This window comes from Hylobates moloch, unplaced genomic scaffold (assembly GCF_009828535.3).
Source record: "Hylobates moloch isolate HMO894 unplaced genomic scaffold, HMol_V3 SCAFFOLD_22, whole genome shotgun sequence".
Classification (NCBI taxonomy): Eukaryota; Metazoa; Chordata; class Mammalia; order Primates; family Hylobatidae; genus Hylobates; species Hylobates moloch.
Genome location: NW_026652297.1, coordinates 1,464,136 through 1,481,064, shown reverse-complemented (window position 1 = coordinate 1,481,064; position 16,929 = coordinate 1,464,136). Strand labels below are relative to the sequence as shown.

Genomic DNA, 16,929 nt, shown 5'->3' with positions numbered 1-16,929 from the left:
TTTAGGAAGAAATGCCCAAGAAAACTTCAGTTTTAGCATTTTCTTTACAGTCTTCTATATTCTTGATCACTTGTCATTGCTTTTGTGTTTATGTCTAGGTGCAAAGTAAGAAAAGAAAAGCAGATACAGGCCAGGCGTGGTGGCTTTTGCCTATAATCCCAGGACTTTAGGAAGCCAAGGCAGGAAGATTGCTTGAACCCAAGATCCCGCCTCTAAGAAAGAAAAAAAAAAGCAAATATCTTGGCCAGGGGAGGTGGCTCACATGTGTAATCTCAGCACTTTCGGAGGCTGAGGTGGGTGGTACCCCATCTCTACAAAAAATTAGCAGGGCATTGTAGCATGCCCCTATAGTCCCAGCTCCTCAGAAGGCTGAGATGGGAATGGGTCAAGGCTGCAGTGAGCTGTGATTGCACAACTGCACTCCAGCCTTGGCCACAGAGTGAGATCCTGTCTCAAAGAAAAGCAGGTAGGGAAATAGGCAAGGAGAATTAGCCCAGGAGGAACCTTTACACCCTCCTGAGGGCCCTTCTGTCATTTCTTTCAGCATTCTTTCCTTTTGGAATCCTGTTATTTCTTCTTGAGGGTGACATCTTCTGCCCTCCCAAGATGAATTCTGAGTATATTTTTCATAATAACTTTTTTTTTTTGAGACAGTCTCGCTCTGTCCCCCCAGGCTGGGGTGCAATGGTGCCATCTCGGCTCACTGCAACCTCTGTCTCCCGGGCTCAAGTGATTCTCCTGCCTCAGCCTCCCAAATAGCTGAGATTACAGGTGTGCGCCACCACGCTGGGCTAATTTTTGTATTTTTATTAGAGATGGGGTTTCACCATGTTGACCAGGGTTGTCTTGAACTCTTGGCCTCAAGTGATCTGCCTGCCTCGGTCTGCCAAAGTCTGGGGATTACAGGTGTGAGCCACCACACCCAGCCTTTCCCATAATAACTTTGAAAAGTTATAGAAATTAGGCTGATAGTACTGCACAATTATTTATTCAACAGTATTTATTGCTGATTGGTTGATTACTGATTAATAAATACTTGCTAGCCTGGATCATTGCTTCCTTCCATCCTCTTCCTGTTACACCCCAGCTCTATGTTATTCAAACCGTCAGCCTTCTCCCAGGCACTACTGGAGACAGTCACTAAACTGTGGAACATAACTAAAAACATTCTGTTCTCCCATCTCCCTTGACTCTCAGCACTGCCTAGCAGAGCATGTGCCTCCCATTCCTGTAGTGGCAACTCTGAATATCTTTACCCAAACCCTCTCTTCCAACTCTTCATTCCTGTCACAAAGACCTTAGAGAGGCAGCACTGAGAGGTAGGTAAGAGTTTGGATGCTGGGGCCAGACCATCTGCTTTGAAGCTGGCTCTCACAGTGTTGTGTCCTTGTGCAGGTCAGTTAATTTCCCTGTGTCTCACTTTCCCACCTGGAAACTGAGACTCATAATACTCTCCATGGGATTCTTTTGAGGAGTATATGGATTAATGTATGTGAATGCTTAGATGAATGGTACCCAGAACAAAATAGGCAGTGAATGAATGTAGAGGGGAAAATAGACAAGAAAACCTTTACTCTGATTCCTGTACAGAAAGAAATTTAGAGGTCATTAAGCCAGAGCCCTGTCATCTTCTGTCCACACTCCCAGTGCTCCAGCACCTACCTTTACCTGCCTACCCATCCTTACCCTTTTTCATAGAGAAAAGGTATCTCTAAAGTCCTGCGGTGCTTTAAACCTTTGATACACCCTGACAAACACAGAAAAGGATAATATTTGTTCAATACAGTGGGGTAAAAAGACTGCCTGTTCGAGGTGACTGGCCCAAGGCTTTCAGTTCCCTGAAGCTCAGCTAAACTGCCCCAAAGGACTGAGTATTAACATTTCCACACCCATAAAGCACTCATAGATCAGTGCAGATACCACATTCCCAGCCCAGGTTGAGAAGCCCTGGCCCTAACCACTGACAACACTAACCCTTATCGAACTTGTAATTAAATAATTAATTATAGAATTCTTTTCGGATGTCTCGCTATGCTGGAAGAAACTGTAAACTTCATCACTATGCCTGTAAATGTTGGGCCCTTGTCCCACTAAAGTGGTGGCTTCTATGTAGGAAGTTCTTAGTGTTTGTTGGTAGAATCAGTATCTTTCTAATAGCTGTCTTTGTAACTTACATATTTGTCCATCTTTAAGAAAAAGAAAAAAGAAAACTCGCCTGCTTTGACTCTAGCCTTCTGTAATACTACCCCATATCTCATTCCCTTTTTAACAAAACATTGAAAGAAGGAAATCTATTGCTGTCATTTCACCTCTTACTCATTCTTCAGTGTCCTAAATAATGTTTTCTTCCTTCACTGTTCCTTTAAAACTGTTCTTAACTGGGCCACTGATGATCTACCTGCCAAATCCAGTAGTTATTTTTTGATCCTTATTTTATATTTGTGACAGTGTGCACTCATCTTCTCCTCTCTGCCTCCATTTTCCTCATTCTCTCCTGGTCTCCCCACTGTGTGTCAGCATCGTCTCCATTTCCTCTGCCTGTTCTTTAAGTGTTAGTTTACCCCAGGATTCCTTTTCTGGCTGCCTTCTCTCATGCTGCATTCCTTCTGGGTGATATCATTCACACCCAAGGCTTCAGCTACCACCTCCTACGCTTGATGGTTCTAAAATCTATATATCCATTCTAGAGTTTCTCTCTCCTGTTGCCTGCTGGATATCCTCCCTTGTTTTTGACTTGCCATATGTAACAGTGCCAGACAAATGGCATTCATCCAACGTTGAGCTAAAGCAGCCTTAGAGCCCATGAGATCCTTATTCCTACAGATGAAGAGACTGAGGCCCAGAGACATATAGTGGCTTGCCCAGTATCAGATAAATAGTTGGTAACAAAATGGGGAGGAAAACCTAAGTCTCTGGACACTGGGACTTGAACACAAGTTTATAAACCTATGCCAAACACAGAATGGTGATGTTTACTGCCTCATTGGAAGAACCTTTTTCCACTTCGGCCTAAGCGACCTGCTTTTGCCATCCCCATGCTGTGGCAGTGGCAGTGGCAGTATTCTCCTTACTTGTGTTTTTCCCTATGCGTCTTTGGTTTCCAGAGCAGTATGAATTGGCTACCAACAAAATTCTTCATCTCTTTAAAAGTTTTCACTTTTTTTTGCGCCTGCCAAAGGAGATACCTAGATTTTGATTACTGTTAATTTTATCTAGACTATTGATAAAGAATGCCTGGCACATGCACCATTTAATTCAGATTCAGTGATTGGTATAGATACTATTACTTATTGCCTGGTTTTTAAAAATTGCTCCAATTGATGCAGGAATAAAAGCAGAATAGTTGGAAGATAACTAGCTGTTAACACTAGAAACAGTTTTCTAATCTTCAGAGAAAAATTACCAAGATAAAGGGAGAAAGAAGAAGCAATAATAAAAATTACTTCCCCCCGCCGCCATTTCTTTTTTTTTTTCTAGAAGTTTGGCAACATTCGTAATTAGATGCACGTAGCACTGTTTTGTGCATAATAGCATGGTTTATTTACATATATGCATTTTAACTGATCTCTGCTCATTTCTGGTTTAGATATTTGTATACTCCTCTCTGAGACGTCAGTTTTCCTTCTTTTAGGCCCTTAGCATCCAAAGGCACTAACTTTGTTGGCTCTTAGTGCTGAGTCTAGTACCGTGATCTGAGTCTAGCACTGTGGAGCAACTTTAGTGATACTTGATGCGTTCTGTCTTATTTTTTTAAAAGAGAATTTACCAACACAGAATTTTCTAGATAATCCTTTTAAAGATAGTTATTCTTAGGACTTAAGGGTGGGGTTGGGGCTGGGGAGTTGTCAGCTAAAACAAGTTGAGTATGTGCTGTGTGCCAGGGACTTTTGCATTTATTCTCTCATTGAAGACTCATCATAAACACTCAAGGTAGGAGTTATTCCAGTTTTACCTATTAGGAAACTAAGGCACAGAGTTGTTAAGTGACTTGTCAAGAAGCAAGTAAACAGACTCAGCGTTCGAACCCAGATCTGTTTCATGCTAGAACCCGTGCTCCTTCTATTGACTGAACCATCCCCTGGATTCCTCCTGTCCCTTTGGAACCTTCAGGTCATTTGTATAGCAAACTTCTTATTTGCAGGCATAGTTCTTCTAAGTGGACAAATAAACATACCTTTTGTATTAGATGGATTAATTTAACCAGCGCCTGATGATGAGACTTACAGATCATTTTCTCAGTGTTTTACTTTGTTGCTTTTTGTTTGAACTTGCTTGGTGCCTTAGGTGAAATACCATTTGTAAGAAGTCACATATGTTTGACCTAGAAAACAGGGCTGTGCAGCCAAAGCAATTCTATGGTTTGTGTTTGAGGAGAAAGCAGTCTGTGCTTATTCTCTAGTTCTTGACATGGAAAATGTCTAGTCATTGCCCTAAATGAGGTGAGAGGATATCTACTGAGAATGGAAATTTGAATGTCCTAAAGTTAATTTCCTTGAAAAATCGTTTGTAAGATTAGCAAGGTTGAGTTAAAACTATAGCTTTTATGCCGGGCGCGGTGGCTCATGCTTGTAATCCCAGCACTTTGGGAGGCCGAGGCGGGCGAATCACGACGAGATCAGGAGATCGAGACCGCGGTGAAACCCCATCTCTACTAAAAATACAAAAAATTAGCCAGGCGTGGTGGCGGGCGCCTGTAGTCCCAGCTGCTCGGGAGGCTGAGGCAGGAGAATGGCGTGAACCCGGGAGGCGGAGCTTGCAGTGAGTCGAGATTGCGCCACTGCACTCCAGCCTGGGCAACAGAGCAAGACTCTGTCTCAAAAAAAAAAAAAAACTATAGCTTTTATAGACTGCCAGTTGAAGACTTTTAGAACCACTGATTTTATTCCAAAAAAATTAGATACAATAAAAATTCTGATCTTCTTTCAGCAGATTGTAGTAGTTTAACAGAGCTTTATTTCTGGCTACACTATGAAAATGTTATATCTTTTTACTCTTTTCATCACAGGATCAATTCTACCTCTGTGTAGAAAGAAACTACAGAGAGTTTTTAAAATAATTCAAGGTTGTAAATTCTTTGGAGTCCTGTTGGACACTTTCAGTAAGAAACAGCAAGAAAAATAGGGGAAGATAGAGGCCAGGAGCTGGTTTAAGTGTTAAGGTCCTTGTTTTGTATGACTGTGAGCTTCATTTTGTGTGTTTGTGAGCCTTTCTGGATCACCTCTGGAAGGAAGATATTTGAAGATGGGTGGCTGCTATATATATTGCATTGGATGGAATTATCATTGTGAAGAGAACATGATAAAATATAATAATGAAATTTTTGTCTTCCAGCCAGCTTCTCCTGGATAGTATTCACATCCTCTGCCTTTTTCAGCTTTGCTTTAAGATTGCCCTCATTCACATTCTCAGCTATATTTTTATCTCTTTCTCTTTATTTGTCTACTTGTATCCTTCATGTATGAATAGTGATAACCCTAGTCCTATTCCCCATCTCCAGCCATAGCCAACACGAACCAGCTTCCTGGTCTAAAATTTACATGTAAAGGATAGAATAGGATGATTAGATTCAGGTATAGATTTGAAGATGTTGGCCATATTCTATGTAAATGAATATTTAGTAATGATGTATAATGATCTTTTTGCTTTTTTTTTTTTTTTTTTTGAGAGAGAGTCTCGTTCTGTCGCCTAGGCTGGAGTGCAGTGGCATGATCTCTGCTCACTGCAAGTTCCGCCTCCCGGGTTCACGCCATTCTCCTGCCTCAGCCTCCCAAGTAGCTGGGACTACAGGTGCCCGCCACTACACCCAGCTAATTTTTTGTATTTTTAGTAGATACGGGGTTTCACCGTGTTAGCCAGGATGGTCTCGATTTCCTGACCGCGTGAGCCACCGTGCCTGGCCTTTTTTTGCTATTTTTAAAATACCAATTGGACACAGTTTCCACAGGTGGCTGTCTGGCTTAAAAGATGAAAGGGTCAGGGGCCGTGGCTCATGCCTATATTCCCATCACTTTGGGAGGCCAAGGCAGGTGGATCACTTGAGGTCAGGAGTTGGAGACCAGCCTGGCCAACACGGTGAAACCCTGTCTTTACTAAAAATACAAAAATTACCCAGCAGTGATGGCACTTGCCTATAGTTCCAGCTACTTGGGAGGCGGAGGCAGGAGAAGTACTTGAACCCCAGAGGTGGAGGTTGCAGTGAGCCAAGATTGTACCACTATACTCCAACCTGGGCAACAGAGAGAGACTCCATCTCAAAAAAATAAAAGATGAAGGAGATTAAAAGAGACAGTTCAGCCAGGGTCCTGTTGAGGAGCAAAATTGTTAATACATTTTGGAAAGTCATCTGTATTTTGAAGTGATTCATAGTAATTGCTTATGTTGTTTATTTATGGACAACAGGTTTTATTTTTTTAAATTGCATCTGATTTAGGGGCCACCTACAAATAACAATGGGCAAAGAACAGCAAGAAAAAGGCCAGAGATTGTAGTCTAGCTTAGGCAAGACATTTAACTTTTCACATCTCAGTTTCTTGTTCTCATGAAGGTAATGCCTTTTCCATTTATTGAAGAAGGTTTTCAGCCGAATCAAATGAATTGATGTCAGAATGTTTTGAAAAGTTAAAGAATAAAAAATTTAAAAGAATGTTTCGAAAAGTTAGATTGGTGGTGGTGTTATATAGTGCCATTTTTTGAAGAGTAAAGTAAATTGATGGGCCCATGAGGCTACTATCAACCCTCAATGTCAAGTGTCTGAGGATTTCACGGTGAGGCACAAACGGCCAAGTCCTACCTCAGGTTAGGCTTCAGGAGTAGCAGCAGGGCCATCTCTGTTCATCAGTGATTGAAATTAAAGCTTCTGTATCTGTTGTTCCAAGCATGCCACTCTTTTCCAGACTCTGGGTTTGATAAACTGTGCATTCACCCTCAGTGTCTATCTCTCCTGATGGTCATCCTTCAAGACCTAACCCAAGAGCAACTTTTGTGATGTCTTCTCAATCTTTCTGAAGTAGAATTTGGAGCGTCTCTGTAAAAATGAATATATGGTAGTGTTTAAGAGTGGGGGCTCTGGAGCCAATTCTGCCTGGATTCAAATCTTGATCACAGCACTTACTAAGTGTGACTGTAGGCAAATCGCTTAAACTTCTGTGCCTCACTGTCCTTACCTATAAATTGAGAAAAATCATGATAATATCACCTGAGAGGGCTGTTGTGAGGCTCTTGGAACAGAGACTGATACATGGGAGGCCCTTGATAAGTGTTATTTTACTTATATGTTCTTATTGAGTATTACAATTTTCATTAGCATTCTCTCCTTGCTCCCATGGGACTTTGCAAATAATCTTGAGTGTAGCACTTGTACTTTTATTGTAATATTTGTTTAGACTGGGAACTCCTTGAAGGCAAAGATACTATTTTATTTGTCTTTGTTTAATGACCTGCATATCATCCATTCAGTGCTCAAAAATGCTTTTCTTTCCTTCCCAAAGTCCCCCCACCCTCTATCACCACCCCTGACTACATAGCTGTGACTTTGAAGCAGGGTTGCATGGCACATGCTCTGTTATTTCCACTGGGGCAGGAAGTTTATGGCTGCAGCTGTAACCCTTGCTCTCTGTCCATTAAGACTGTTCCCGACAGAAAAAGTTATACATATGACTTGATGACCCTCCAGAATTTTTCAGATGTTGTGTTTATTTAGCCCCTAATAGCTCAAGGTACTGCACAAGGTCATAAATGAAAGTTACTTAGCATTGCCCTATTTTTTGGGAGATAGGAATCCTGAACAACTACCAAAAATGGCCATGCCCATACAGAGCCAGTCAGCAGTAGCGTACAACTAGCAAACCACTAAGTGACTGAATCATTAGGAATTTATATCACCTTTCTGATAAGAGAATGAAAAGCCAGACCCAAACCAAATGTCATCTGCTCTGTAAAGCATTCCTTTCCCTACTCAGGCCAAGATCGCGATGCTTCCTTCTGGGTTCCAGAAGGTGCTGCATTTGTGTGCGTGTCTCCCATGACGCTTAATTATAGCGTTAGTCATGTTTGTGTGCCTCTTCTCTGCGACATAATTGTCTACCCCTACCCCCACTTGGCCAGTAGGGTAGGCTTTTAGTCAATGTTTGTTGATGTTATTTTCCATAGCCCAGACCCTGTATTTTAAATCACAATGAAAACTTTGCAAGGGAGAGACTGTTCCCCATTTCACAGATGTAGAAACGGAGGCTCTCCTGAGCGCATTGGCTCACACCTGTAATCCCAACACTTTGGGAGGCCAAGGCAGGAGGATTGCTTGAGCCCAGGAGTTTGAGACCAGCCTGGGCAATAGTGAGACGGTTGTCTCTATAAAAAAAACTTTTTTAAAATTAGCTGGGTGTGATAGCAAGCCCATCTGGTCCCAGCTACTCGGGAGGCTGAGGCAGGAGGGTCACTTGAGCCCACAAGTGAGCCATGATCATGCCACTGCACTCCAGCCTGAGTGACAGAGTGAGACCCTGTCTTAGAAAAAGAAAGAAACAGATTTATCAAGAAATAAAACTTGTCTAGAGTCCTTTTGCCTCAGACGTGGTTCTGTCTAGCTCAGACCCTTGAGCTCTTCACCACAGCACAGTGTCACCCACCTCACTGGTGTAAATACACACCTAACTGCTCACTACTTATGCGACTGTTCTCCCTACCACCTTGTGGCTTTTAGGAGGCTTGGGTGGCTGGCAGGCTCACGCACACCTCCTCACAGCCCTCTCTCAATCAACTTGAAGATGATTTGTGGGCCACTTGTGCCAAGCTGTTTTCATTGATCCCAGGTGGTGAGGAAAGAAGTTGGAAACATATGTCCTTCATACTCAGCCCCACACATGTGTCTTTCTGTATGTCTGCTGCTGGCTGTTGAAGACTGTGGTAATTCTGATGCAGCTGGACAGTCTCACAGTGTGTGGGTCCCAGACTTGCCATGACCAGTCTCTTGTTGGTTTAGGTCAGTGTCTTCATACAAGGCCCTATGCCTGCCTCCACTCCTGCCAAGCGCTGCAGGCACCTGGACAAAAGACGTTACTCTAGTGGGAGGGGAAGGCTAATCCTCCCTGTATTTGTTTATTTCTCAAAAAAACTCGAAGAACAGGTTTACCTTATATGCCATTTTAATGCAAATTTTATATAGGTATCATTATGATTCTCCTTTTTGTTCTATATGCCAGATGGCAAAAAGTCTGCTGTGAGTAAGAAAGCCTGTGGTGTGACTCAGTGTCTGAGCTCCAGAGGTTCCGTGCTCTCCCTTGTGGCTGGATAGCCCAGCCAGCATTCTTCCCCCTCCTCCCAGTCAGTTCCCTCCTCACATTCAGTCTACAGAACCATCCAGCATACCCTGGACAGGATTCCTCACTGCAGCAATTTCCAAACTTGCCTGGCTTTAGGACTCATCGGAAGATGCTTGTTAGAAGTAGAGATTTCTGGATCTTAATCCAGACTTAGTGCATCAGAGTCTCCTTGGGAGGGGTCTGGGAATTTGTATTTTTGCAAGTCCTTGGGAGAATCTTAAAAATTGGACAAGGTTGAAAAACATTGCTTTAGTGCAGCAAAATCTGTGTAAGTACAGGTGGTGAGGATGATTTAAGAGCACAGACTATAGGTGGCAACCACAGAAATGTGAAATAACAGATTCTCACTGAATTCTTTCTGTCTGGTCTTGCCCTCTAGCTAAGGGATGTATCTATATCTGGCTTGGAGTTCTCTAGCTTTTAGTGCTTTGTGATTTATGTACTATTCCTCTCTTCAGGCAGTCCAGGCATTGCTTTTTTGTTCACCTTTAAGGTTTAGCTGTCAAGTTTCAGTAAACTTCTGCTCCACTAAATTCCATTCCCTGAGCCTTTCAGCTCTTGGTAAAGAACTCTTTTTCTCCTATTTCTAGTTTTCCACCCAAGTACACATGTCTGTTTGATTTATTGTTCTCTCACTGCCTCCATTTTATTAATTCATTCAGTCACTAGTTCAACAAGTGTCTATTGTGCCAGGCTGTGGGCGGGCTACAGTGATGAACAAGACACAATCCCTGCCCTCAAGTGCACACTCTAGTAGGGAGACATGGGGTGTAAACACATAATTAAAATACCAGTGGTGTGCTAAGTGCTATCACAGACATGTATGCAGATTTGTAGGCGCACTAGGAGGAAGTAGTGGAAGGCATCACAGAGGGGTGACTTTTGAGCACAGGGTCTTGTAGTCAGAAAACGGGGTGGGGGGGGCATTTTAAAGTTACTGTAGGCCTAGCATTGTAGTCCTCACATTCTCACTGCAGCTCAGCTTCTAACAGGTCTCCATAATTTCTTTGCTCGTTTGTGGATCTGATGGAGCTAATTGGCATGGCTGAACTAGACTCTCTTGATTGACCTCTTTCAAAACCTGAGGTGGTTAGTAGTTGATTAACGTCCACGATGCCAAATCTAACAGATTGTCCCACGATCATTTACTGACATTGCCTGACTGAGACTTAAGCACTGAAGAAAGCTTTTTAAAGGCCTTTCACTTTGTCCCTTTGCCAGATGTGTTCTGAGCCATCAGAAGTGGCCTTTGTGCCAGCGTAGGGGGTGGAGGTAGGGGATCTTGTGAGTGAGGAATGGAACAGAAGAATGCTCTGGTATTTCTTTTACAATAAAGACATGGTTTCCTGTTTCTAATGACGGTTTCCTTGGTAGGCTTCTGTACCCCTGTTAGCTGTATGTACTGTTTGAAATTACCCGAAGTCTTGAGTTGGCTAATTTGAAAAGGTTTAATTTTTTTTTAACAAAAAATTCACAATTTCTGTGTTTTACCAGGGAAACAGATGAAGGACCATTGTGATTAAATTTGTGTAGTGTAGTAAGTAGTCATGATTGAAGTTTTAAAATATTTATTGTTTCTTGAAATAATGTTCATTGCAGAAAAATTAGAAAATAAGAGCAAGAAGGAAAAGAAACTATAAAACCATTTCATAATCTTGCAAGCCATAACTAACCACTGTTAATATTTTCGTGGGTAAACATGCACATCTTTCCAATGCATACACAGCAAAAAATTTTACACGCATTGAAACACATTATTCTTTTTTTTTTTTTGAGGCAGAGTTTCACTCTTGTTGCCCAGGTTGGAGTACAAGGGTGTGATCTCGGCTCACCGCAGTAACCTCCGCCTCCTGTGTTCAAGCGATTCTCCTGCCTCAGCCTCCCGAGTAGCTGAGACTACAGGCACATGCCAGCACTCCCAGCTAATTTTTGTATTTTTAGCAGAGACGGGGTTTCACCATGTTGGCCAGGCTGGTCTCGAACTCCTGACCTCAGGTGATCTACCTGCCTCGGCCTCCCAAAGTGCTGGGATTACAGGCGTGAGCCACCTCGCCCAGCTATTTTTCTTTTTTTTTTCTTTTTTTCTTTTTTTTTTCTTTTTTTTACCCCATCCAATGACCTATCAAAAATATCGTTCTTAAAATTGAATATACTGTGTAAACCATCTTGTTAGCAAACATACACCTATGGACCATTCATTCTTAGAAAGATGTGTACTTTTGTGTTTATATAAATCAGGCTTATTTTTTAAAAATCAAACTCTACTAAAGTATATAAAACAGGCCAGATGTGGCTCACACCTGTAATTCTAGCACTTTGGGAGGCTGAGATGAGAGGATTGCTTGAGCCCAGGAGTTCGAGACCAGCCCGGGCAACAAAGCGAGATTCTGTCTTGAGAAAAAATTTAAAAACTAGCCAGGCATGGTGGCACGTGGCTATAGTCCCAGCCACTTGGGAGGCTGAGGTGGGAAGATCCCTTGAGCCCAGGAGTTTGAGGTTGCTGTGAGCTATGATCACACCACTGCACTCCCTCCAGCCTGGGTGATAGAGGGAGACCCTGCCTCCAAAATATATGTATCTACACACACACACACACACACACACACACACACACACACACACCCACACACACACCGTGAAAGTCACCCAAGGATAAACAATTTAGTATATAACCTTCCAGATTATTTTCTGTATATGTGCAAACATACCTGTTACTGTTTTTAAAAAAAATTTTAATTTTTTACAGAATCAGATTATATTATACCTACTGTTCTGCAGCTTGCCTTTTACATGTAATGTATTACATCTCCTGTGGCAATATATTTGGATTACTTGCCCATTATTATATAGATTAGAGTTTTTCATCCTCAGCACTACTGGCATTTGGGGCTGGATAAATCTTTGTTGTGGGACATCACAGGTTGTTAGCAGCATCCCTGGCCTCTATCCGCTAGATGCCAGTAGCACCTCTTCTTCCATGGTGACAAAAATGTTTCCCAACATTGTCACATGTCTCCTGGGGGACAAAACTCTCCTAGTTGAAAGCCACTGATATAGATGGTCTATAATATAAGCATCTAGATTGCTGCCAGTTTGTTTTTTTACTGTAAACAGTAGAGCACAGGATACTCTTACTGATTTTTGTGCATGTGTGTGAATATTATCATTGAGTAAATTCTAGTACAGCTGCTGAATCAATTTTGATAGAAACTTGCAAATTACTCTAAGAGGATTGTATCATTTTATTTTTCAACTATATCCCAATGATTCCAAATCTCTCTTTCCTGAGTTCTAGATCCATAAAACCAATTGTTGATTAGCTGTCTCTTCTTGTGTGTCCCACAGGCCTGTCCTAAGCTTAACTCTTTTCTTCGACCTCACCAAACACACACCTCAAGCGAGAAACCAGCTCCACCCTACTTTCTTTCTTTTTTCCTGAGACAGAGTCTTGCTCTGTTGCCCAGGCTGGAGTGCAGTGGCATGATCTCGGCTCACTGCAACCACCACCTCCCGGGTTCAAGCAATTCTCCTGTCTCAGTCTCCTGAGTAGCTGGGATTACAGACATGTGCCACCACACCTAGCTAATTTTTTGTATTTTTAGTAGAGATGGGGTTTCACTGTGTTGGCCAGGTTGGTCTTGAACTCCCGACCTTGTGACCCACCCACCTCGACCTACTGAAGTGCTGGGATTACGGGCATGAGCCACCGCACCTGGCCTCTATTTTCAACCAGTCAGCAAATCCTATGGTCTTCCTCTTAATTCATTCACTTCATTCACCCCTTCTACCACTGTCTTTAATTCAAGCTACTACTTACTCTTACCCAGATCCCTGTAGTAGCACTGGACCAACATCTGCTCCTTCTGGCTTTTAGTCTTCGTTCCTGACAACTCATTCTCCCAGCAAGGGTGAACTTGCTGCAGTGCAGTGTTAAGTCCTCTGCTCTAGCCCTTTTTATTAGTGATCCCTGCTTCCTCTCCACCATCCACTGCAGCATTGGAGGCCAAGACCAACAGCACCTGAAATTTATCACCCTTGATTGCAAATTTGTATCCATCAGACATGCTTTTTTCCCCTAATAAGTGGATATTAAAATTTTGAATGTTTAAAGTACTTTTAATACTACAATTTGACTTTTTTTCCTGTTTTATATATTAGGTTCTATGTAAGGCTTCACAGTAAATAAAGTTATCTCTTATTTTAAAAGGTTCTTTTTCAGAAAACAGTGCTCTGTCATGTCACCTCACCACATATCTTTCATCCCTCAGCTTTAAATCACTCATTCTCCCTTAACGTCCTCTTGTTTCTCTGCATTTCCTGTTCCTTTTAACCCTACTCTCTACTCATCCATCTATTTCCGTTTCCTTAGTACCTAGTCCATTTCTTGCCACTTCAACTACAGATTTTCTCCTGTATTTATCAGTTTATCCTTATTGCATTTGTTGTATATGCACTAATTTGTGCATCATACATACTTTTAAATTTAACCTTGTGGAAAAGAGAGCCACGTGAATAAATAAGACAAAGCATTGAACCAAGGGGAGAGGATGTGGGAATTCCAGTCCCAGGTTCCAGCACAGGTGTTAGGGTACAGAAAGTCCTTTTAATTATCCCATCCAGAGCCTGAACTTTGTCTTCTCTTACTTTTATGTGGTTCTGTATAGCAATATAAGTGAGTACCTCAGAAACCAGTTGTACTCATTTGGTAAATTGAAACTTCAGAGAGAAATCGTTATCAGCCTTGCCGCATTCCATTTTGGGATATCTTAAATACCAAGGAAGCTAGGGATACCTAGGAACTTGGGGATCTCTGTCATGGTATACAACATATTGCTATGCAAGATAGGTTTTGGGACAAGCTCTATAGTATTCTCCAGGAAGTCAGCTCCAAGCCTGTGGGAAATCATACATAGCAAAATCCTTGGCAAAGAACCATACATCCCCCCACCAACCCCCTGCCTCTATATGGGGTAGTTCTGTAACTCTGTAATTAATTTTATTTTTACAGTGGAAAACCACAGAGTAAGAATAATGCATAACCTATTTCTGTTTCTTGCTATTTTAGGGGACATCACCCAGAAGGGCTATGAAAAGAAAAGGTCCAAACTCCTATCTCCTTACAGCCCGCAGACACAAGGTAGGCAATAAAAAATGGTTTCAACTTTTTCAGTATTTTTACACCAAAAAGATGCTGTCTTACAAGACCTCTATCTTTTGTTTGTTCCTGTTTTTCCCTCCCTTCCACACCAGGGGAGAGAAAAAAACGGAAGGAAAGAAAGGAGGAAATGAATCTTAATGAGCATCTGCTGTGTGCTAGGCACTTTTAAAAATACCTAAGGTCATCAGATAATTTACACAGAACTTGGGTGGTAGTGTGTGAAAGGCTATGCATAACTGAGATGATTCCATGGCAGAAAATTCCGAGCCATGGAAAAACCACATCGTATTTATGATGGTGCACAAACCGTGATGAAGAAGAGCAAGAGGGAGGAAGGAAAGACAGATCCCGTATTGAATGGCAACACTTGAGGATTGGGGGGTAAAACCCTAAATGAAATTGTAGATTTATTCAAAGCCAGACTTACTGCTTCTATAGAGAGACTAGCACATTGTTTATATATCAGAAAGTCCTGAGTGAATTTCATGCTTAATTCCAAAGGGGTTGCCATAACCTTTGCCTCTAAGCAAGGCTGTCTCTAAATAATCATCATATTTTTAAAGTTACTCAGATTGGGGGATTTCCTTTGATAGCCTATTTCTGCTTATATCACTTTTAGTATAGGGTATTTTGTCTTTATTTCTGATTTTCTGCAACCTTCAACCAAAGTGTGTTTCTGCAAGCCTGTTCTTTGTGGAACTAATGGCTTTTTTTTTTTTTTTTTTTTTTACTAAATTATAAATACCATGAGGACTTTGTATCTCTCACAGTTCTCATAGTAAGCTTTGCACATGGTTTATGGTCTATAAATATTTGTTGAATGAACAGTGGAATAAATAAATAAATAAATAATGGTGGTATACCAATATATTTCTTTGACGTGTTTGTTTTATTTCCTGTATTGTTCTTGGAAATACCTTCATAGAGAAACTAGTAGGTCAATATACTGACAGCTAATTTAAGGTATCTCAATGAATAGGTGTATGTAGAAATGAATTGAGAGAGAAGAGGTGGAAATTGGGCCAGGGACAGCTAATGAAAAGCCAGCGTTTGCTGAGCAAGGCATGACCTAGGGGTTGAGGAGGTTACCTTGATTTTTTTTTATTGTGGATCTGGCCCATGCCTCTGAAGGCCCTGAGATTTACTTGAGTCACTTGGTGTAAAAGCAATAGCTCAACAAGAGGTATAACTGTAAAAAGGACCACAATTTGTTATCCGTAGTCAGGCTATGCAGAAACCAAATCATGTTCAAAAATCAATTTATTAATTTACTATGAGAAATTTTTTTTTTTTTTAGACAGAATCTTGCTCTGTCACCCAGGCGGGAGCGCAGTGGTGCGATCATGGTTCACTACAGCCTCAATCTCCCAGGTTCAAGTGATCCTCCTGCCTCAGCCTCCTGAGTAGCTGGAACTACAGGTGTGTGCCACCACACCCAGTTAATTATTTTTTGTAGAGTTGGGGTCTCACTTTATTGCCCAGGCTGGTCTTGAACTCCTGAGCTCAAGCAGTACTGCCACCTCAGCCTCCCAGAGTGTTGGGGTTATAGGTGTGAGCCACCACGCCTGGCCTACTATGAGAAATCTGTATGGTCAGCACATTCTTGCCCCATGGGCAAGCCTATAATGGGAACCAAATCATTTGCTTAGTGAGCATGGATTTGATGAATCAGTTGTTTCATTGCAGTAGGCCAAGAGAATGTGGCATATCCCTCCCCCAGTAGGGATGGCCTTGCAGGTGACCTCACAGGGGAAATAAAGGCATACGATGACAACTCCTTCAACTTCCTGATGCCACACTTCCCACATCTGTGCCCTTCCATGATTACTTCCTTCCTTCTGGTTAAAAAGATTATCTGTTCCTCCTGGCCAAGGGCAGTCCTTCTATGCATGCTTCAGATCCCAACCCCTCCTCCTTTTCCCCAAACCTTATACTATCCAGTGGCACCAAGGATAGGGCAGTGAGAGCAGTCTACCTGCGTGCAGTCAGTAAGGCACACAGTATCTGTAGAGAACTTAAAAAGCAATGATGGGCCGAGCATGGAGGCTCACGCCTGTAATTCCAGTACTTTGGGAGGCCGAGGCGGGTGGATCACCTGAAGTCAGGACTTCAAGACCAGCCTGGCCAACGTGGTGAAACCCCATCTCTACTAAAAATACAAGAATTAGCTGGGCGTGGTGCCGCACACCTGTAATCCCAGCTACTCGGGATGCTGAGGCAGGAGAATTGCTTGAACCCAGGAGGCAAAGGTTGCAGTGAAGCAAGATCATGCCACTGCACTCCAGCCTAGGCCACAGAGCAAGACTCCGTCTCAAAAATAAATAAATAAATAAATAAATATATATATATATATATATATATATAGCAATGATGAAAACGACAAAAAATTGGTCTGCTTTTTACTAAAAAGTATCACTGTGTGTAGCAATTCTAAATGCTGTAATAAAGACCTCT

General features: G+C 42.0%; 1 protein-coding gene across 7 annotated transcripts in view; it reads left to right on the top strand.

Moving 5' to 3' along the window:
• DIP2B (disco interacting protein 2 homolog B) overlaps positions 1-16,929 on the top strand; it is a 251,994-nt gene that overhangs the window by 111,268 nt on the left and 123,797 nt on the right. For all 7 annotated transcript variants that reach the window (XM_032144066.1, XM_032144065.2, XM_032144063.2 and 4 more), the window contains exon 2: positions 14,383-14,454. In XM_032144066.1, the coding sequence (XP_031999957.1) occupies positions 14,383-14,454 (72 nt within the window). The remainder of the gene's footprint in view (positions 1-14,382; positions 14,455-16,929) is intronic.